The sequence below is a fragment of the Pipistrellus kuhlii genome, unplaced genomic scaffold, assembly GCF_014108245.1.
Source record: "Pipistrellus kuhlii isolate mPipKuh1 unplaced genomic scaffold, mPipKuh1.p scaffold_m20_p_5, whole genome shotgun sequence".
NCBI lineage: Eukaryota > Metazoa > Chordata > Mammalia > Chiroptera > Vespertilionidae > Pipistrellus > Pipistrellus kuhlii.
The window spans coordinates 70,164,690-70,187,880 of NW_023425551.1; the positions used below are offsets into that span (position 1 = coordinate 70,164,690).

The 23,191-nt window shown below is 37.6% G+C and overlaps 1 protein-coding gene across 2 annotated transcripts in view; it reads right to left on the reverse strand.

The window, feature by feature from the left end:
* The window catches only part of LOC118705140 (CD2 associated protein), a 104,788-nt gene that overhangs the window by 30,622 nt on the left and 50,975 nt on the right, over window positions 1-23,191 (reverse strand). For both annotated transcript variants that reach the window (XM_036413472.2, XM_036413473.1), the window contains 6 exons: window positions 16,719-16,906; window positions 9,192-9,270; window positions 8,703-8,797; window positions 7,603-7,707; window positions 3,174-3,210; window positions 1,539-1,601 (listed from right to left, as the gene is read on the reverse strand). In XM_036413472.2, the coding sequence (XP_036269365.1) occupies window positions 1,539-1,601; window positions 3,174-3,210; window positions 7,603-7,707; window positions 8,703-8,797; window positions 9,192-9,270; window positions 16,719-16,906 (567 nt within the window). The remainder of the gene's footprint in view (window positions 1-1,538; window positions 1,602-3,173; window positions 3,211-7,602; window positions 7,708-8,702; window positions 8,798-9,191; window positions 9,271-16,718; window positions 16,907-23,191) is intronic.

Below are 23,191 nucleotides of genomic sequence, written 5' to 3' on the forward strand. Positions count from 1 at the left end.
TCTCTTCCTTTCCCTTCCTCTCTGAAGTCATTTTGAAAAAGGAAGGAAGGAAGGAAGGAAGGAAGGAAGGAAGGAAGGAAGGAAGGAAGGAAGGAAAGAAAGAGGGGGAGGGAGGGCAGGAGGGAGGGAAAGAGAAAGAAAGAGAGAAAGTTGAAGGAAGGAAGGAGGAAGGAAGGAAGGAAGGAAGGAAGGAAGGAAGGAAGGAAGGAAGGAAGGAAGCTTTTATTAAGTACTAGAGACCTGGTGCATGAACTTTGTGCACTACTCAGGGTGAGGAAGGGGGGTCCGTCAGCCTCTTAGTCCAGGAGCCTTTGAGGGATGTCCAGCTGATGGCTTAGGCCAGCTTCCCCTAAGCCATCAGTCGGACATCCTCAGCACTGCTGGGAAGTCAGGAGAGGCTCCTGCCACTGCCGTTGGGCTTGCCAGCTGTGAGCCCATCTTCTGGCTGAGAGGGACTCCCTCTGTGGGAACACACTGAATACTGGGGGCAGCTCCTGCATGGAGTGTCTGCCCCCAGGTGGTCAGTGGGCATCATAGCAACCAGTCATTGTGCTGCTTGGTCAATTTGCATATTAACCTTTTATTATATAGGATAAATTACTTTTACATCATAAATAAAATTCTCAAATGTAAAAAAAAAGGAATACAGAAATCATACATTATATGGTAAATGGGAACATGGGCCCCTTTCCATGTTCCCCCTCCCCCTCTCACCCTGTGGGGAACGTAGGGAAGGTCAACCAGTAAGTGGACTATGAGACCTGGGGAGATGAGCCGGCTCTTCAATCAAGAAAACAACTAATATTTTTATCTCACAGTGGCTATCCTCCTTCCCTTGCAGGCTCTGTTTTTCTCTTTTTCCTTTACTCTATAAAATCTTTTGTTGGGGAAGTCTGGTTGGCAGCAAAACAACAGTACTGGCTGCCCACCTCCTGTGTGGCCTTATCTGTAGGCTAGATGGGACTTAATGGCTCAACTTCACAAGTGGTAGCTGGTGCAGTGGGAAAAACTTTACCGCATGGCCACCCCCGGTGTGCATGTACCAGTAGTCCTAATAAATCAGTTTCTTTCACAGCCAGTCATCAGGTTATTTCTTTGGAATCGGCAAGCATTACCCTGAGGTTTTGCCAAACCTCAGCTCTTTGCATTACACACACAGAACTCAATTACTGAGTAAGAGATAAAGTTAGGAAGGTGTATAATATATTCAGGGAAAAGATTGCGGTTGTTGCATTTAGTGAGAGAAAACAGTAGTAGAAGATGGTAACAAAAATATAATTTGGAATCAGTTTCCAACAATACCAAATACAGGATTTTTAGGGCAGCGAGACTATTTTGTATGATATTAAAAACGTACATTTACCAAATTACACATTTCTCCAAATTTGTAAAATGTACACCAGGAATGAACCCTAATGAAAACACTACACATCGCAAAGTATATACTAAACATTTATTAAATATCAATGTAAATGGCTCAGTGTGGAGCGACAACAAAAGAAAGCTATATTTTTTTAAAGTAGAAATATTAAGCATACCTCTTTCTTCAGGCTTTACAGGAAAATACTTTTTCTCTGTAGATATCAACTCAGGCTTTGGGGCTAAGGAAAAAAATAAAGTTCATACCTTTAAAAAAATCATTTTAGAGCATAAAAAACAATTTTAGTAAAGTAAGGGTTCATTTAAAAATAACATCAGATAAAAACATGGTTCAACAGAAAGAACAATAAAGCAGAATCACTAGGCTCACTTTAATGCTAAACATCCCACTGTTAGCATGAGTAAGTAATAACTCTGTAATCTCAGTTCTTTTTTTTTTTTTTGGCAAATGAAGGTATTCATGTCCTCTACATCACCATTGTTCAGAGAACTACAATGATGGAAATATTCTATTGCTGTGCTGATATTGACTGTTGAGACTTGAAATACTGCTATTGCAACTGTGGAATGAAGTGTTTTATACTAGGAGCCCGCGCGTGATTCGAAATTGTGCGATGTCACCCACCCTCAGGTCGCTGGTCAGGCCCTGCCTCGCTCTCCGGGCCCTACAGCATCCGTGGCCACTGCCGGTCTGGTCCTGCCTCCCCCTCCTGCCTTGGAAGCAGCCACAGCTGCTGCTGAGCAGGCCCCTGCCACCCCACTCCTAATGCTGTGCAAGCAACCTCCTCCTGTCCGGTTGACCTGTTACGGTGTCCTGGTTAATTAGCATATTTCTCTATTATATCCATAGATAATTAGAAGTGCGGTGCACAAAACTTGTGCACAGGTAGGTTCCCTAGCCTGGCTGGCAATCAAGGCCAATCGGGGTCTTCCAGCTGCCAGCCAGGCCCTTCCTTCATTCCGCACCACCCCCTGGTGGTCAGTGAAAGTCATAGGAAATGATCCAACTCCTGATTGAAATCCAGAGGGGACACTTTGCATATTAATAGAGGATTTTAATTAATTTTGTAGGACCAATATAACTAGTGTCTAAAAAGCCTCCAACACTATCTTATATAAAAGTTATTTTTAACTTGTGTTTTTCACGGTCTGGGATTAGGTCAGCAGATACAAAGCTAAAACTATTGAGCAGGAAAGGACTTTCATTATTCTAAAAAGAGGAAATCTTTCAGAAAAAACTGTACTGTATTTATCAACATCAAAAATTGGATGCTTTGAAATTCCTAGACATAGACAAAGAACCAGATTATAAAACATTAACTCTGGAAAATTCTTCTAGGTTTGTTTAATTCAACCGTTTAAAAAAATAAACTCTTCTAGTTCCTTTAATCCCTAACACACTCTCTTAAGGAAGAGTACATAAAAAATTAGTATTTGTTTGAGAGTTAAAAAAATGGATTTCATCTGGACATAAAAAATAATTTGTCAGGTCAATATATTTTTTCTAGCAGATCTTAACTTAGTCAATTCTCTAATAAAAATGACATAGAACTACACTATATAAATTATTTTTCAACATTCCTATTTTATATACCCTGTTTTAATATCTGTTGAAAAATACTAACAGATATTAATGCATGTGAACACCCAGTTTCTATATATTTCTAAAAATTGATACAGAGCACATACTTTTTTTGCTAATAAAAATAAATGATGTACATAAAACCAAATTTCACTATTTAAGAATTTAAAGATATGAAAACAGCAAACTGAAAAACAGTTTTCTTACATACCTGGTCCCTTGGCAGGAGGTGGTGGTTTCTTTGGTTTCTATTAAAATAATAATGGTGAAAACAGTTCAATACTTACATATTAAATATACTTAAAATAAATTCTGATCATTAAAAATCAAAATTATATGAACATCTCTAAACCCCTACCTGCTAAAAATTATAAAATAAAATCCTAACGCCAAAAAAGGTCACGGAGAAAATTTTATTCTATTATAATACCTCCTTGATCAAAATTCGAAATTTATCAGTATTAGATAAACCTACAAATTCTTGAAGAGCAAAACTGTTCTGTCCTGCCTCCCGTAATTTAAGAGTCCTATGTACCATTTCACTGTGTGTAACAGTTGACACTTGGGTGGGGAGGGATGGCAAGGGAAGGAAAAGAAATACTCATTGTTTAAACAACAAAAAAGAGCAGCTAGTAAATATATGTAGCTTTCATTCTTGATTCTTTAGAATGCTCAAAAAGAAGATAACAGCAAAGGTATGTATTTCTTTAATTTATTAAAATTCTCTTATTTAAAAGGATTTACCTAATAAGTTAAAAAAAACTTGAGGCACCTTTCTAAGTATGTGAATTGTTTTTTCCAAATTTAAAATAACTAATAATCAATAGGTTATAAGCATCCAATAAAGACCCCCCCCAAAAAAGGGTATTCATTAAGAAAAGGCCCTGGCTAGGTAGGTCAGTGGATTAGAGCATTATCTCCATACACTAAGGTTGTAAGTTCAATCCCCAATTAGGGCACATACAAGGATCAAGCAATAAATGCATAAATTAATCGAACAACAAATTGATGTTTCTTTCTCTCCCTAAATTCAATAAGCAGGAAAAATATATATAAAAGTAAAGCACACTGAAGGCTGAATCAATAGTGAATAAAATCTAGCTAAAGAAGGGCCTCAGACAGTGTGAGCCTCCACAGAGTAACCTCTGGTAATTTACTTAACTAAATAAAAGACTGAGAACATCAGCGAGTTCTGCATTGCTTAAATCAAATGTGGTAGACTGCCTTGCTGTGTAACTGCAATCTAACTCCCTTTTTCCCTATATGTTTTTAAAACTCAGTTAGGTCCATCACTCCACAGGGAAAAAGGGATGAAGGTGCACAAAAACAAAAGATTACTGATGAAACTCAGATTCACTTTATTCACCGTGAGAAGTAAAACAGATATATTAAATCCTATAAGGAGGCAAAGAGTGATTTTTATCCTACAAAAAAATGAACTGACATAGTAACAGCAAGGTCTACAGTGCCTTATTTTCAACAAATTAAATAAAAGTACAATGTCTTCCAGCTAAGTGCTAATTTATCTAACTAGTATGGCCAGCTTTTTTTTCTTTTTCTTTTTTTACTGCATGTAGTATTTCATTTTTAAATAATTTATTAAAGGTATCTGTTTCCATATTAAAAGATGTGTGTGTGTGTGAAGAATCCAAGATGGCTGCTCGGGAAGGCAACTAGCCGCAGCTGCACACAACAATTTCAACAAAATACAACTAAAATATAAAATGGACATTATCCAGAACTACAGGAAAGTCGACTGACTGGAAATTCTACAACAAGAAGCAAGGAGAAAACCAGAAGGAAGCGCGGAGGAGCTGTAAAAGCCCAAGGTACGGAGACACGCGGCGCGCACGGAGAGGACAGAGCCGGAGAGGAGGGAGGCCGAGTGCCTGGCTGGCGGTCCCAAGCGGGAAGGAGAGAAAAGCTCCAACTGTGCTGGGTCCAGCTCCAACTGCTCTGAACCCCAATTCTAGGCCAGACCCCGGGGACCCAGGCCCATCCATAGGGAGCCGGGCTGTAAGGCGGGACTCCGGGGAAGCGGCAAAAGGAGGTCCTGGAGGCATGCACACTGCGCGCAGAGAAGGGCCGGCCGGCTGTGCCGCCGGATTGCCCTGACGGGAAGGAGACAGGGGCTCCAGACTGCTCTGAACGCCACCTCCAATCCCACTACCAACTGAACTGAACCCAATACCGGACTCATTGGGGGAGAGCATAGACAGTTTGGCAGCAGGCGAAAATCGAGGGCACCTTTCTCTCAGAGGCGCTCGCAACAAGTACTGAAGGACCCTGAGTCTCAGGAGTCGCATAGGGCGGGGCTGACGGAAGCCAAGGCTGTAGGCTCCACCCTGAAACCCCGCCTCATCAGGAAAGCTGCCTGCGAAAATGCCTAAACCAAATAGATCACAAACGAAAGAAATGGAGGACAAAAAGCGACTGGATATAGAGTTCAAAACCACACTTATAAGGTTGTTCAAGAATCTCCTAGAAAAGGCCGATAAAATAAACAAGACCTATGAGGATATGAAAAGGGATCAACTAGAAATAATAAGGGATCAACAAGAAATAAAGAACACATTGTCTGAAATAAAAAATATTTTATGGAGTCCTAAAAACAGAATAGAAGATCGCAAGAATCAAGTCAAAGATTTGGAACATAAAGAGCCAGAAGACACTCCTCCGCAGACGCAAGAAGGCCAGAGAATCCAGAAAGTTGAAGATAATGTAAGAAACCTCTGGGACAACTTCAAGCGAACCAACATCAGAATTATGGGGGTCCCAGAAGATGAGAGACAGCAAGATATCGAAAACATACTGAAAGAAATAGTGACAGAAAACTTTCCCCACCTGGTGAAAGAATTAGACTTACAAGTCCAGGAAGCGCACAGAACTCCAAACAAAAGGAATCCAAAGAGGACCACACCAAGACAAATCATAATTAAGATTCCAAGAGCAAAAGACAAAGACAGAATATTAAAAGAAGCAAGAGCAAAGAAGGTAGTTACCTATAAAGGAGCATCTATACCACATGTGTCAAACACAAGGCCCAAGGGCCAAATCCGTCCCGCCAGGCCTTGCAATGTGGCCCGCACCGCGCTGTCATCACTGCACTCCGCTGCATTTCCATCACAATGACAGTTTATGACTGTTCAGTAAACCATTCGGCCCGCGATTTAGGCTGGATTTTAGATTTTGGCCCCTTCTCTGATTGAGTTCGACACCCCTAATCTATACGATTGTCAGCTGATTTCTCAACAGAAACCATGCAGGCCAGATGGGAATGGCAAGAAATATTCAAGGTGATGAATAGCAAGAACCTACAGCCAAAGATAATCTATCCAGCAAAGCTATCACTCAGATTCGAAGGTCAGATAAAGAGCTTCACTAATAAAAAAAAGCTAAAGGAGTTCATCACCACCAAACCAGAATTATATGAATTGCTGAAGGGGGTTCTTTCAGAAGAGAAAGTAAATAAAGATAAAAATTATGAACAACAAATACGTAACTATCAACAAGTGAATCTAAAAACCAAGGAAACTAAAAAAAAAATCTGAGGAACAATATTAACTGTTGAATATAATAGAATCAGAGGTATGGAAGGGGAGTGAACTGTTTATTCTTGGGGAAAGGGGGAGAGGGGGATGTGGGAAGAGACTGAACATAAACTGTGCACCTATGGATGAGGACAATGGGGGGTGGGGAAAGGGCAGAGGGTGGGGTGAGAAGGGGGGGGAAAGGAACATTTGTAATAATATGAACAATAAAAATTTATTAAAAAAAAAAAAAAAAAAAGATGTGTGTGTGTGTGTGCTGGTGTTACTTTTCTGACCTTTAAAGAAAACTTTTAATGTTAACATTATTACAGTATCCCTCTTCCCCTAATGCTTTTCTCATCTCCACCACCTGATTCCCTTTCCACTTAATTATAATAAAGTAATAAGCCCAGCTGGTATGGCTCAAAGGTTGAGCATTCACCTATGAACGAGGAAGTCTTGGTTTGATTCCCAGTTGTGGTACATGCCTATGTTGCAGGCTCAATCCCTAGCTGGGGGCATGCAGGAGGCGGCCGATCAATTCTCTCTCATCATTAATGTTTCTATTTCTCTCTCCCTCTCTCTTCCCCTCCGAAACCAATAGAAAATATTTAAAAAAAGGAAAAAAGTAATGAGTCAAAGGTTATTCTTCAATATTATCAGTGGGGAAAGAAAACCAGTAATAAAGCACAGAGCTGAAATATTGTTTTGTTTTTACTATTGTATAATTCAAATAAAGTTACTTGAAAATATGAATCTAAAACATCCTCATAAGAGTATTCAGTAACAATGTGAAAATCCTGTTTTTCAAAAAATACTGCCGAAACAGATTTGGCTCAGTGGTAGAGCTTCGGTCTGTGGACTGAAGGGTCCCAGGTTCGGTTCCAGTCAAGGGTATGTACATTGGCTGGAGGCACATCCCCAGTAAGGGGTGTGCAGGAGGCAGCTGGTCGATGTTTCTCTCTCATCGACGTTTCTAGCTCTCTTTCTCTCTCCCTTCCTCTCTGTGAAAAATCAATAATACACACACACACACACACACACACACACACACATATATACTGTTAAGACGTTCTTTATACTATATCATCATTGAAAAATAAAGCTTACTGGAAAGTCCTTATCCAGTTCATTTATCTGAACAGCAAAATTGTCCGGAAATACTCCTTCTTTACCATTAAGTTCACCCTTCCACCAGCCAGCTTCTCCAGTCTCCTAAAATGCAACATGAAGAATAATTAAGATAATAAGGGTTATCTTTAAGTAAGCAAAAAATTATAGAAATTATTGAATTCCATTATTTTTGCAAGAGAAAAAATACCTTAACACATCATGAGATCATCCTAACAAAAAATATTCCTCAATATTGCTTCTAGCATTAGTTATAAGTTAGGTTTATAAGTTAAATGTTTTAAATTTAATTTACAAGGATAAAAAGTTTTTGGGGAGGAGAAAGGAAAAAGAAAAGTAGGAGAGGGGGGTGAAAAGAGAATATGACTTTCCAAACTGTATCTTACTAAACATTCTTCCCAACATTATAATACTCAATATCAATCACATTATTCATTTCGTTTAGAAATTAACAAGCTCTTCTTCAATTCCTTCCAAATGCCATCCTTCCATGAGAAATTAGTTCATACTGTATGAATATTCAAAATGGCATACAGTGAACCAGCTGGTCATTAATTTAAAACAATAGAAATAAATTTCAAAAATGATTCAAAGGGATGAAAAACAAAATATTTATAATTTTGCTCTCTTACAAATACTAATTATAGAATTTTGATAGATCCCAACAATACTGTTTAGTTGCACTATTTTTCACTGTATAATTTTTACATGTTGAGGGACAGACATTTAAATTGTTTCCTCATTATTCCTTGTGGGTTTTTTTTTTTTTTAATATACATTAAAAACAATACAACAAACAGTAGGTTCAAATAAAAGGGGATAAGGTAAAAAAATAAAGTAAGAACAGAAACCTGAAGGCGGGTTAAGGTTAAAGAAAAACACAATATGACAGTAAAAATAAATCCCAATAATATCAATTATAACAAAGACAAAGTTGCCTAAACACACATACACATGCAAGCGCACATGACAAGTCCCAGCACTTCCAGGGCTCAGGTGCCAGGGGGAATATAGGAATACTGAAAAAATGTTTCTGTGAATAAATTACACATGATTTTCAAAGCAGAGAAAGATTTTACCTTACTTATCAAGTGGATTATGTCCCCCTCTTTAAAAGTAAGTTCATCTTCATTAGTACCTTCATAGGCAAATAATGCTCTGCAATAGTCTTTAGCTAAAATAAAGAATGTAAATAATATAACATATACATTGATTCTTTCCACAAATACTTAAGTTTCTATCTAGTGCAAAGAAATGCATACTAGAAACTATTAAAGTGAATTTAATAATTTTAGCTAATACCATATGTGAAATTAAGTAACAATTTCATTAATCATTCATTAACTGCTTACGAAGTTCCTGCTATGCTCTAGGCACAGTTCTATCTGTCAGGGTAGAACATCAGTGAACAAAGCATATTAAAATCTTTGACCTCATGATACCTATAGCTAGCAGGATTTAATACACTGATCAAGTGGTATACTGTTGACAAATGCCTTCAACAAATATAATAATAAAATTCTGAATATGTTTCATTCCTAGTATGAAAGTTTTATTGAAACACTTACCTTTTGTTTTACCTTCAGTGTCTGCTTTTGTTATCTCTGTGTTCTGAGTTCTGGATCCTAGTGATTGTATGATTGAGGGCTACAATAGAAAAGGATGAAATCAACTATTTTAAGTTAGAATAAAGAAAATGCTGTTAAACAAAATTTCCATTTACAGGTATCCAGTTTTCACTAATAGTACTCAGTAACGTGACTGAAAATTCTGCCATATGAAAGAGACAGATTTCAAAAGTAACTGAAATGATAGCTCAGAACATCTAACTTTTTAAACTTCCTGGTTTTATGATAAAAAATATTCTGATACCCATACATTACCTTAATTTTAGAACCTCTAAAATAACAATAGAATTTAAAACTTACTATGGGCCAATCCTTGAGCTAAGAACTTGAAATTCATTATAACTTAGTCTGCAGAACACCCTGTATAAGGCAAGCACTATCATTTATTCTTTTTACAGTTAATAATCCAACCATGAGAAGAGTAATTTAGTAGAACCCAGATTGAAAACCCAAAAGTATAACTCCAGAAAGTGAGCCCTTAAACATCATTAAACGTCCTTACGAGACAGAGGTTAAAAAAAAAAGTCTTGGTACTTCATTGCTCCTATTGAAATGAAAATACCATTAAGGTCATTATAACTATAGTCAATATAACTATAGTCTAGTAGACAATTTTCCACTGTAATTTATTACAGTTAAGTCCTTTGCCATTTTATACCATTTCCTTGAGTCCTATTCCCAGAAATAATATTCTATTTGAACTTAGATTTCATTGCCTCAGTTAAAAATCTGAACACACTGCTAACTTACTCACTGACTTTAGAGAGAGTAAGGGGGAGGGAGGCAGAGAGAGAAAGATGTATGTGAGACAAAAACATCAATAGGTTTGCCTTGCTCTAGCTGGTTTTGCTCAGTGGAAAGAGCGTCAGCCTGCAGACTGAAGGGTCCCAGGTTCAATTCCAGTCAGGGGCACATGTCTGGTTTGCGGGCTTGATCCCCAGGTAGAGGATATGCAGGAGGCAGCCAATCAGTGCCTCTCTCTCATCATTGATGTTTCTATCTCTCTTTTCCCCTCTCCCTACCTCTCTGAAATCAATAAAGATATATTTTTTAAAATGTAAAAATAAAAAAAGGGTTTGCCTCCCATGCATGCCCTGACCAGAAATTGAACCAACAATCTAGGTATGTGCCCTGAATGAGAATCAAACTCAACTGGCCAGGCCTGTCCTGTTTAAATTTTAAGACAATCACTCTAATTCCTCCGAATTCTAACCACCATATCTTCCAATTTGGTGTCATCTACAAACATAGCAAATGTGCTCTACTTTATCAATTCCTAGGTCAGTGATCTAAGCAAGTCTCGAAAGCCCACCATGAAGGGTGAACTGAGACTACTTTTATAAGCACAACTCTGGAGTAGTGGACATTATAAATGGCAATTAAAACATCAATAATGTAGGATTCAATACACAGGCACAGATATCTATCTAATATCACTCATCTGTGTTCTTAAGATGAATGTGTCACTGTGAATTCAAACCCAAAAAGGGGGTCGGGGAGGATGGTGGTGTGGAAATCACAAGCTGCAGGACAACATGAGCTGTGTGACAAAAAAGTCAAAGGGAATGTGTATTTCCTGTTTGCCTAAGATAGGGAGTGTTTGAAAGCAATGCCTTCATAGTGGCCATAGTGGCAGTGGAGTCTATGTTTGTGGAGTGGAAATAGTCACTGGGACAGAAGAGTCCCCTTTGACAGGTTCAGGCCAGATCTTTCAGCTCTCAGGTGTCCCCCTTCCATTACTCAGGCGTGGACTAGAAATGGATCATTGTGATTTGATCCTTAACCCCACCCATGCCACAATTCCTGGACAGTTGGTGGGATTGTCCTGGGCACAGGATGCATTTGGCAGGCGGATCAGGTCAGTCCTATGTTTGGTGGCTTTGGCTCTGGCTAAGGCTATTCCCTGGGGCAAGTGTGCAGCACTGTGGCTCCTTTCAGAGACATATCTCTAATAGCACAAAAGAGGTGCTGATGAAATAATAAAATAAAATAAAATAAAATAATAAAATAAAATAAAATAAAAAATAAAATAAAATAAATAAAATAAAATAAATAAAATAAAATAAAATAAAATAAAATAAAATAAAGAGGAAGAGCCTGAGGCGTGGCTCAGATGGTCAAACTGTGAGCCAGGAGGTCATGGTTCGATTCCCAGTTAGGGCATATGCCCAGGTTTCGGGTTAGATCCCCAGTGTGGGGCATGCAGGAGGCAGCCAATCAATGATTCTCTCTTACCATTGATGTTTCCATCTCTCTCTTCTTCTTTAAAGGTAATAAAAATATATTTTTTAAAAAGAGAGGAAGAAACACTTGACTCTAAGAAGGAGGTGGAAGCCATTCGGGCAATTTCAAGAGCAGAGAATGAGAGACCTGAAACTGTGATGACTAGACCAGGAGTATGAAAAATCAGCCGAAACTGGCTTGGCTCAATGGATAGAGCGTCGGCTTGGGGACTGAAAGGTCCCGGGTTCGATTCCGGTCAAGGGCATGTACCTTGGTTGCGGGCATATCCCCAGTAGGGAGTGTGCAAGAGGCAACTGATCGATGACTCTCTCTCATTGATGTTTGTAACTCTCTATCTCTCTCCATTCCTCTCTGTACAAAATCAATAAAATATATTTAAAAAAAAAAAAAGAAAAAAAGAAAAGAAACATCAGAACTTCAAATAAAGCAACAAAAATGCTCCTTTCTGCTTCAACTGTAACAAAAAGACTTGGAAATAAAACTTTTGGAAGGAAGACAGATTGTTTTAAAGAACAAGGTGCAAATGCTACAGTCAGACACTCAGTGAGAAATTCTGGAGCTGGCCTTGTACCATCACCCCTGCATCACCTTCAGTGGTGATGACATCAACATTCACGGTTCAGCTTACAATGGAAGTGACATGGACTTTCCTAACCTGATTTCATCGTAAGGAAATAAACTGTCAAATAAAACTGAAATACTTGAGGCTGAAGTTAGCCATTGGAGGTGCTTTGTTCAGACTTCCACAGCCAACAGCTATGATGGTTAGTTCCAATAAACCATCAAAAAACTTAAACAGAAGCAAAACAAGTATACTGATGAACATCAATTTGAAATGGCAATACTTCAGAATGTTCAAAAACAAAAACTAGAAAAGTAAGGGATAGGTATCCTACCTAATAAAAGAGTAATATGCAAATTAACCATCACTCTGCTATACCCACTGTAATGCCCAACAGCCAATCAGAGCGAGTATGCAAATAAACCCAACCAAGATGGCTACAGCCACAAAGAGCAGGAAGGGAGGCTTGGGTTTCCCAGGCAATGGAGGAAGCCAAGCTTTCCGCCTGCCCTTGCCAGCCTAGGTCTCCACAAGGCTACAAAGTTACAATTATGGAAGGTAAACAAATCCAAACAAAAATGGTTGCTGGCCTCGGAGTGAGCAGAAGGCTTGGCTCTGCTCCAGGCTCCAATGGTTCAATTGTAGAAGGTAAATAAATTCCAGATACCAGGGCCTCCACTTGGGTCGCCAGGAGGCGTGACTGGCCTGCAAACCACCATAGGCCCTTGGATCAGGCTGCCCTACTCCCAAAGGGAACCCCCATCCTGATCCGAGATACCCTTCAGGGCAAATAGGTTGGCAGGGGAACAGTTAGACATCAATCAGGCTGGCATGGGAGTGATTAGGGGGTGATCAACTGGCAGGCAGAAGCGGTTAGGGGCAATCAGGCAGGAGAGCAGTTGGGAGCCAGCAGTCCTGGATTGTGAGAGGGATGTTGGACATCCCTCAAGGGTCCCAAATTGGAAAGGGTGCAGGCTGGGCTGAGGGACTCCCTCCCCTTCCCCGTGCACAAATTTTGTGCACTGAGCCTCTAGTAATAAATAAATGAATATGAAGAAAAAATTGAATAACTTGAAAATCTGTTACAGCAAGGTTGCTCGGGAATCTGAGAAAGTTCTCTAAATATCACGAAATCTAAAATACATGATATGCAAAAATCTCTTCAAATTCTACAAACAGAAAAAAAACAAAAAACAAAACACCAACAAAACAGTTAACAAAAAAGACCAAAGTACTTTAAATCAGAATTAAATCCCTCAAGAAAAAATTACTTTCTGTACAAAATGAGAGATATTTCAAGATGAGAACAAAATGAGAAGAATGAGGAAAAGGAAAACAGCTAAAGAATGTGAATTGAAGCGTGATGTTACAAAGCAAAATAGCATGACAAAAAAGAAAAGTTTTTCCCCAAAATACATTCGTGGGAGAATCATTGAGTGCAACATACTGTCTGCTGCTGAAAATAAAATAATGAGATGGAGTAGCTTAAACCAAGGTAACAATCTCATTGAAAACAACCAACGTTCAGAAAAGAAACCAGCATTAATTCAGCTCAGTGTAAGGTAGCTCTGCTCTTTCAGGTCAGTCTGAGCTTATTTCACCACAGTTCTCCAACGGGTCAATGACTGTAGAATGCAGTCTCTCTGAAGGCAATGAAATCTGATGAACTCAGTGAGTCTTCTAAATTTCTCCCAGAAGGGCTTCAAGGGCTGAGAAAATCAATGTAGGGAAAAGGAGCTACAATTGGAACCATAGAGGAGAGAGAAAGGTCACCAGAGATTGATTCAATTGCTGCCACCTCTGGACCAGAAAGAAAATGTGAACAAACTGATTCAGAAATTAAGCAGCGAAAGGAGAAACAAGATGTTTTACAAAATCTATTAAGAAAAAAAGAGGGGTGAGGCAAATTAAAAAAAAAAAAAGGGAGAGAGAGAGCGAGCTTATTCAGAGCAATATGTGATAAATTTCTTTCTTCAAGTGAAAATTTCACTAAGTGAGTGAAAATAAACTTTTGAGGTAGATGGTAACCAACCTAAAGGATGAGACTACTGAATCTTGAAGTCAACATATGGAAAATCAAACAGGGAAATGAAAAAATAGTAGAAATTTCACAGGAAAAGCAAACAGAAAATCAAGCACTACAAGAGACAAAGGTGTGGCTTTTTATGGTGGGGGGAAAAAAAGAATTGGAATATGTCGCAATGACAAAAAAGACCCTTGTTTTAGAATAATTATTAAAAGTAAATAAAAAAGAACAGGGCAAGATGAGGGATTAAATCAGCTCTTAAAGGCAGTCACATTACTCAAAGAGAGAGTTATGTTTCATCAGGAGGGAAATGAAGTCCTGTTTGCACTGAAACAGAAACAAATGGAAAAGTGTGCTTTATGAGAAGGAGGTTCAGTATTTTTGTGTCAAAGAATTATACTTAAACCAGGAGCTAGAGAGATCCCTTAACCATGCTTTAGGATCACAATATTTCCCTTTGCCAGAAGCCTACAAGATGGAGCAGCTAATCTGAGAAGGAAAGTCACAGTGTTATAGGAAAAGCCAGATTCACCTTCGAATGCAAGCCATGGAGTCAGTCAGTAGGTAGAGTCATTGCAGGAACAATGGAGTGTTGTCACCAAGGAGAAAGATGAAAGTGCGTTACAGCTTTCTGTCTCAAGAACAAGAAAAGCAGTGTGCTCACACAGTAGCTAACATAAAGTTGTTACTAGCTGAATGGATACAGAAGACAGATAGTCTAGATGGAAAACTGAGGCGTTACAGGGGTATCTAGATAAAACGAATGCTGGCTTGTATCAGAAGGAAGAACAAATTAAAGAATTTATCAAAATGAGGTCCAACAGGAAGTACTGGGGAACATTAAAAAAAAATTAATTAACTTACTAAGTAACACAGAAGGAAAGTCGACAGAGTCCAAATGAGAAATCTCTTTAGAGACTATTTTCGAACACCTAAACATGAACATCATGAAGTGTTACAATTGATGGGAAGCACCCTGCATATCAAAAGCGAAGAAAGGGAACAGTTGTTCAATAAAGAGCAAGGCATGTTACTAGGTGGGTGATCAAGCGGCTTAGATAAAAAAGTATCCCCACTCAGCTCTCACACCAACACAGCAGTTGTGCATGAAGGTTCTTTTTCAGAACTTTTTGCTAAATATCTAGAAGCAAAATTTCATTCAGCTTTTCCAACAGCAAAAAAACACTCTACTTTGTGATATGAAGCCGTGAGATTCAACAGGAAAGACAAAACAAGCTTACAACGTGCCACTATTCAACCTTCCTGAGGAGCCACACCCAAAAACAGGTGTGAATCCCTGTTCCACAGCTGTTTCTCTTAATCCACCTGGACCTGCAACTGGTGGTCCAGGGCATCATCTTCTAAATGTCACTGCTAAAGTTGTCCTGAAAACCTTCCAAAGCAAAATAGAGGATTCTCAAGCCAGGGATAAAAGGGCACTTTGAAACAGTGGCCTTTAGGGAAAAGGCACGTATTTATTTTTGAAGTTTTACTTTGTTTAATAAAAATATTTTTAATAATTAAAAAATGTTAGGGTCATCATTAATCAAATGAAGTGTTTCAATATAATCCTAAACTGGAGAGTTGGAAAGAAGCCCCTATATCATCTGTTCTAATGGCTCTCCAATGCAGACATTGCCTCTCCAACATTCCAACTGTTATGGCTACAGCAACACTCCAAAATCCACAAGAATTCCAATCTTTATCTTGAAAACCAAGAATCAATTAGGCCCCATAATCTTAAGGCTAGAAGTCTCATAGCTAGGAAAAGATAAGATACAAAATACAAGTTTTCTTTCCTGAACCCAAATCACAATTAGATGAGAAAATATGTAGCAAGTTAAGGGGGGGGGGGGGGGGGGGGGAGAGTTGAAACTAAACAAGTTAGGAGAAAACTTAAATATATATTTCATCAACCAAAAGAGTCTTAAAGCGAAATACAGCTAAACAAGGCAAGTAAATACTGAAATATTTTAAACTCTTAAGAGTTAAATGACAACATACATATGAGAACTAAAAAGGAAACATTGCCGTAAACATCACAGAAAGCTTCCTATCTGAAACAAGTATTTGATCTGAGCTCCCAGATATTAATTTAATTAATGCCAGGAACAACAGCTTTGAAATAAATGCCCTTCAGATTGTAGCTATTTTCCCCCCAAAATAAAGATTTCGTTTTAAATCTATTAGAATTTATAATGTATGGTACAATCACTGTGTCCTATTTTTACAATGCCAGAGAAAAGTTAAGCCGTGCCTAATACACTTCATATCTCATTTTAAAGCCATTTTAAAATGGTCCATTTGAGGACTACTTCAAATTAAATATATAATTTTAGTTTTAAAAGGAAAAAAAAGACTTGCCTTTTCTATTTTTAAACTGTGATAACTAAAACTCTAAGGCTTTTACTAAGGAGAGTTTGTGTTAAATTTACCACAAAACATTCTAATTTTATAAAAATCAAATGTAAACATTAATCACTGTAAACCTGAAGAGTCTCTCAGTCTTTTAACCAATGACCAGCAATATCAAACAACAACAAAAAAACATCTACGAGTTGTGATTTTTACATTTTAAAAAATGCTTAATGAGAGAAATGATGATATTAATCTAAGTAAAGTTTATGGATATTACCTTTTCTGATTTTTTCTCTTCTGTTTCACTACTAGATGCTCTTGTCCTAAGTTTCACAGAGCCTTCTTTAAAAATATCTCCAAATCCAATCCCTCGAATTTTCTTTGGCTGTGTCACTGATCCAGGTGAAGTTTCATTCCCATTCCCCTGAGATGGGAAAGACAAGGTGGGCCCAGTCCAAACAGTTTCTGAAAGAATAATTCATTTTTTGAAGAATGACATGAAAATCTTGATACTCCCCTTCCATAGTGTTTACATTCTATATCTCCTAATAAAAAATGTCAAATAAAAATAAGTTAAATTACTGAGTACTAACGTATTCAAAGAGCAATATGTACTTAATCCTGATATTTTTCTGGATTTGTGTGAAACTTTAACAATTTAGGTATTTTCAATTAGTGAAATGCTAATTAAGAAATCCAAGAAATCATAATATACAAAATCCTTAACAAGAGGATGTCAAATTTACAGCTCTGTGCCCAGCCAGTTTGGCTTAGTGCTTGAGCATTATCCATGAACCAGGAGGTCAGGGTTTGATTGCCAGGCAGGGCACATGTCAGAGTTATGGGCTCAATCCCCAGGCAGGGGTATGCAGGAGGCAGCCAAGCAATGATTCTCTCTCACCATTAATGTTCCCATCTCTCTCTCTGTCTCCCTTCCTCTCTGAAATCAACAAAAATATATATAGTTTTTTAAATTTACAGCTTTGGGCAAATATATGAAATGTAAGACTGAAGCATTAAAAGAGATAAAGTTAATAATCATTATTAAAAGTTGTATTAGTCTAATCAAAGTTAGGGTAAGTTTCCAAATATAAAAACTGGTAATATTAGAAAATTTTTATCTTAAAGAGTCAACAGTTCAAGATCTGTCCTTTTAACTCATGGATAAAGTAATGTAAGTCCATGAAATTTTACATTATAATGGTAAAACTATTAAAGAAAGCCTAATGTTACATGGGTAAGAAAGTTGTTTCTACATGCTTCCTCAGCAGCAAAGGTTCTTATTCAGAGGCCTCAATGAGTCCATTACCAAACCCAAGGAAAACTGTGTGGATATTTTTTCAGTTCATTTTTCTGGGTAAAAGCACAGCTTATAACAGATTCTCAAAGGGCCTTATAATCTAAGAAATTAAGTTCTAAAGTAAATCATCAAAGAAAATTCAAGAATCATTTCCCTAAAAATCTGTGATTATCAGCTCATTGATATTTAACCGTAAGAAAGAAATGAGTAATAATTACAATGGTAGTACCATTTATTCCTGGCTTAATCTGTACCAGGCACTTTCCAAGCACTATACATGAATTATATCTAATTTGTCTTTCCCAAGGCCACGGTAATAAAGCCAACATTTGAATGTAATTCTAGATGGCCCCAAAACCATTTTAAACATTTTAATATAATTTAATAACAAAGCTTCTTGAACCCCAAACCTGGTAGCCACTGGCTTTTCCTTCTCAATCATTCACATTTCCCATCAACACAGTGCAGCTCTTTATATCACCTATTTAGCTCCTATGGGTAGAAACCCATGTTTCTTCATTCCTATGATCACTACTCTAGTTTAAGCTAATACTATTTCTACCTTAATTATCAAAACATTCTCAGCTCATCTCCTTAACTAGTCTTTACTCTTCTCTAAACCACTTTCAACAATGCAACCAAACCAATCTATCTAAAAACAATCTAATCATTTCACTATTGGTGTCTGGATTTAGCATTTTTGCAATGCTTTCTTAAACCTGACCCAATAATTTCTCCAGTCTCAACATTCACCACATCCAACTATACTCTCTACAATCCCTCTGAATTGAATCTCTTTCAGGATCTTGAAAATACTATGCTCTTTATCCTCTGACACAAACTTGCCTAAGGGTCTCCCACCTATTTTGAGATCTTAATCTGTAACTTCCTCTAGGGCACATTCCCTCATATCCTGCTAAATTTGGTTTCTCTAACATACTCTATAGCAGCCTAAAGTTTCCTGTCACAAACATTTCTCATGTGGAATTATAATCATTTGTTTAAGTCTTCTTTCCCAAAGGACCAAAAGCTTCAAATATGGAGAAGAATCATGCCTATGTTGCTCACTACTGTATTCTCAGAACCTTGCATAATATGCTCATCAATAAGCACTCAATATATTGATAAACAAATATATGAATTTTGAATTAATTAAATAGTATTTATATTAGGAATTTTCCTTCACTGGCTTTGACTTTCAAATATAGATTTAAGAATACATTGACTCCATAGGAAATGCTACTGATATCACTGCCCATAACTTGCATAGGAATAAAAGTACACGAGAAGACAATTCTATGATTTTTTTAAAATTAAAAGACAGCTGGCAAACAAAAGTGGTAAAATAGTGAGAATCATCTAATATCCATACCCTCACATGTTAAAATAGCATAGTAATTAAAAAGATCAGAACAGAATTCCAATTGTGATTTTTATCACTCCATGGATAAATTATCTCAGAGTTACAATACCTCCATGGATAAATTATCTCAGAGTTACAATACCTTCACCGTTAAAACAGGAGTGAACTAATCCCCTCCAAAGTTATGAGACTTTAACATGACAAAGTGTTTGAAAAGTTCTCTGTAAACCACAAAAGACCATTCATTCATTGAGCTGTCAATGAATGTTCTAGAAATTGGGCATGCAGCAATGAACAAAACAAAATGTATATTTAACATAGGGGTAGACAGGCAATAAGAAAATTAATAAGGACCAATAACAAATATCAAAGAAGAAAAGGAAATTAAGAGTGGAGGATGGGAGCTTCTGGCTATTTTATCCAGAGCTATCAGGAAAGGCCTAACTGAAAAGGTGACTTCTGAGCAGACTGCTGAAGTCAGATCTAAAGCCATAAGGAGATCTCAAAGAACATTCCCAAAGATATACAGCAAATATAAAGGCTGTGAGACCAAATTGTTCCTGACTTCTTGAAATGCGTAACTACTGGGGGTGAGCACTTGAACTTTCAAAAGGGAAGAAATGGCATATAACAGGCCACTACAATTACACAGCAAAATAAAACTTACACCAGGGTAGCAGCAGTGGAGATAGTAAATGAAAACAGATTCCGCACATTTATTTAGTAGGTGACAAGTAAGGGGTGAGATTAAAAAGAAGAGTAAAAGGTGAATCCAAGTCTTTGGTCTAAGTCAGTGGTCGGCAAACTTATTAGTCAACAGAGCCAAGTATCAACAAGGTGACCAGGGCCAGCCCAGCCCAGGCCTGCTCTGTGACCACAAGGACAAGGAAACAGGAGTGTGTCTGATGAGTCAAATCATTGGTCGGCAAACTCATTAGTCAACAGAGCCAAATATCAACAGTACAACAGTTGAAATTTCTTTTGAGAGACAATTTTTTAAAACTTAAACTTCTTCTAATGCCACTTCTTCAAAATAGACTCGCGAGGCCATGGTATTTTGTGGAAGAGCACAATGAAGGGGCCGAAGAGCCGCATGTTTGCCGACCACTGGTCTAAGTAAAAGAGAGATGGAGCTGTCATTAACTTGAATAAAAAAATTGTATAGAGCAGATTTGGCTGCAAGAAAAAAAACAGATGTCCAGTTTTGACCATCTTAAGTTTAAGATACTTTAGATATAAATGGAGATTTTGATAGGTTTAGGATGGGGAAAAGATTATAGAAGGGAGAAAAATTCCAGCAGATATAGTCACAGGCTTTATAGAATAAGGGGAAAAATTGAAAGCAAATGTTAGCAAATAAGTGGAATCTTTAAGTGGCAAAAGAGCACTCTAAACAAAATAGGTTACATATATTCATTATAAAATGGAAATATAACACTTCCCTTGAGAATTTAATTTTCATGAAAATACTAAAAAATATTTTTATCTTGAGATTTTATATAGAAACCAATCAGAACAGAACAAATTATGAACTTACCATATTCCTATAAAAATGTAATAGTAGCTCTTATAACTTTTATTCTATGGTCCTTCAATAAAAACTGAGGGTATAAAAATAAATTACCCTGAAGGATCAGAAAATATTGTCTAATTTTTGTTTAGAATCAGAATTATCTCAACATGACAGCCAGAGTTTAACTGGTGAAACCAAGAATATTACCCCATTTATTTTAGTTAATTGATTAAAAGAACAGAAGAGCTCTACTAAATGAAAAGAGAGTAAGGAGAAACTATATAAAATAATCAAATTGTGGTGAATATAGCATTACAATATAAGTAAAAAATAATATTTCATAATATATAGTCGACTATATTTCCTATAACAGTTACTAGAAATACACACTACTATCTAAAAAGACTGTCAAAATACCAATTATAAATAAAGGATATTACACTTTGTTAGGACACAGGAAGAGTGAAGGTCAATTCTTTAATGAATAAGATCAAACTCTTAAAACTTAAAGAATTATATACTTTTATCAATAAAGTTCTAAAATCTTTATATTTATAGCACATTCGTTTCCTGGCATTTAAATCAATATTCAAACAAATACTCTCTGCTTAAAACTTAAAGTTTAAAAAAAGGAATTATGGTGCACTTAAACCGCTGACTTACCACCCCATAATCACAAAGCTCCATATTTAGAATGCTTGTTATTGTAAACAGGTTAAATAAGCAAGGAAGTGTATTTTTAACAGATATAACTGCAAGGTTACTAAAATTCAAATAAGGCTAAACAATGCGAGAAAAATGCCCAAAATATTTACAATTATTTACACCCAAATTTAAATTTGATTTTTTTTGCTAGTGGTCCCACATAAACTTTAAGTTTTGTACATATTTTAAGAGCTCAATTTATATAGCATTATAAAAATAATTTCATAAGTTTTAATACCAAATTCTAATGTTAAGAACAAATATCAGCCAAAACTGGTTTGGCTCAGTGGATGGAGGGTCCGTCTGCGGACTGAGGGGTCCTGGGTTCGATTCCGGTCAGGGGCATGTACATTGGTTGCAGGCACATCCCCGGGGTTGTGTGCAGGAGGCAGCTGGTCGATGTTTCTCTCTCATCGACATTTCTGGCTCTCTCTCTCCTTTCCTCTCTGTAAAAAATCAATAAGATATATTAAAAAAGAAAAAGAAAAGAAAAAAAGAACAAATATCAGAGAACCCAATACCTATAAAACATAAGAAATACCAATATGGAATAGAAGTAAATCAGGAGACAGTCTGCTAAGGAGTTAAATGTACCATTAAATTTAAGCCAGATGTTTTTAGTACTTGTTTGTTCTCTAATGGTTACTATACATCCTTAAAACATAAGTTTTGACTTCAGAACTGGTACTAAACATCTTCAAATAAATGTAACATAAAATACTAAGTCTAGTTGTTATGACTCCTCTATTTATTCCTATCTTAATGATTTTCTATCTTTCAATGAAATCAGTATCTGCACTGAAGATTGACTTCAGCATCTTTGACTTGAGGAATTTCTAAAATTGTGGATAGGATATTTGCAAAATCAGATCAAAGCTGTATGTAAAACCTGGCCAGTGTGACTCAGTGATTGAGCATCCACCAATGAACCAGGAGGTCTTGGTTTAATTCATCCATCAGGGCACCTACTTGGGTTACAGACTCGATCCCCAATGAGGGGCATGCAGGAGGCAGGTAATCAATGATTCTTTTCATTGATGTTTCTTTCTCTCCTTCTCCCTCTCTAAAATCAATAAAAATATGTATTTAAAAAAACTGTATGTAAGCATATCTTAAGTGGGAAGAAATATAATAAGTATTATCACTTCACAATCAGAGTACAGTACTAAAGGTTTACTTCAGGCTAAAGCAGACATCAGAGGAAAAAAACGTTGTTATTTTGCCTACTTAGCTCATTTTGAGACCCTGTCATAAGTTGTTGGTTGGGTTTTTTCTTAAAGTAGATAAACCAAAGCTCACAGTTCAAAAATAAGAAAAGAGTTTCAAAAAGTCCTATATAATAAAGAGGTAATATGCAAATTGACCATCACTCGAACACACAAGATGGCCAGCAGGGGAGGGCAATTGTGGGAGATTAAACTGGCAGAAGAGGACAGTTGGAAGGGACCAGGCCTACAGAGGAGGGCAGTTTGGGGGACCAGGCCTGCAGGGGAAGGGAAGTGGGGGCAACCCGGGCTGCAGGGGAGGGCAGTTGGGGGGAACCATACCTACAGGGGAAGCCATTTGGGGGCAACCAGGCCAGCAGGGGGGAGCAGTTAGGGGCGACCAGACTGTCAGGGGAGGGCAGTTGGGGGTGACCAGGCCTGCTGGGAAGGACAGTTAGGGAAAATTGGGCCATCAGAGGAGCAGTTAGGCATCAAACAGGCTGGCAGGGGAGTAGTTAGGGGGTGATCAGGCTGGTAGGCAGAAGTGGTTAGGGACAATCAGGAAGGCAGGCAGGCAAGCGGTTGGGAGCCAGCAGTTCTGGATTGTGAGATGGATGTCTGACTGACCTTAACGAGTCCCAGACTGGAGAGGGTGAGGGACACT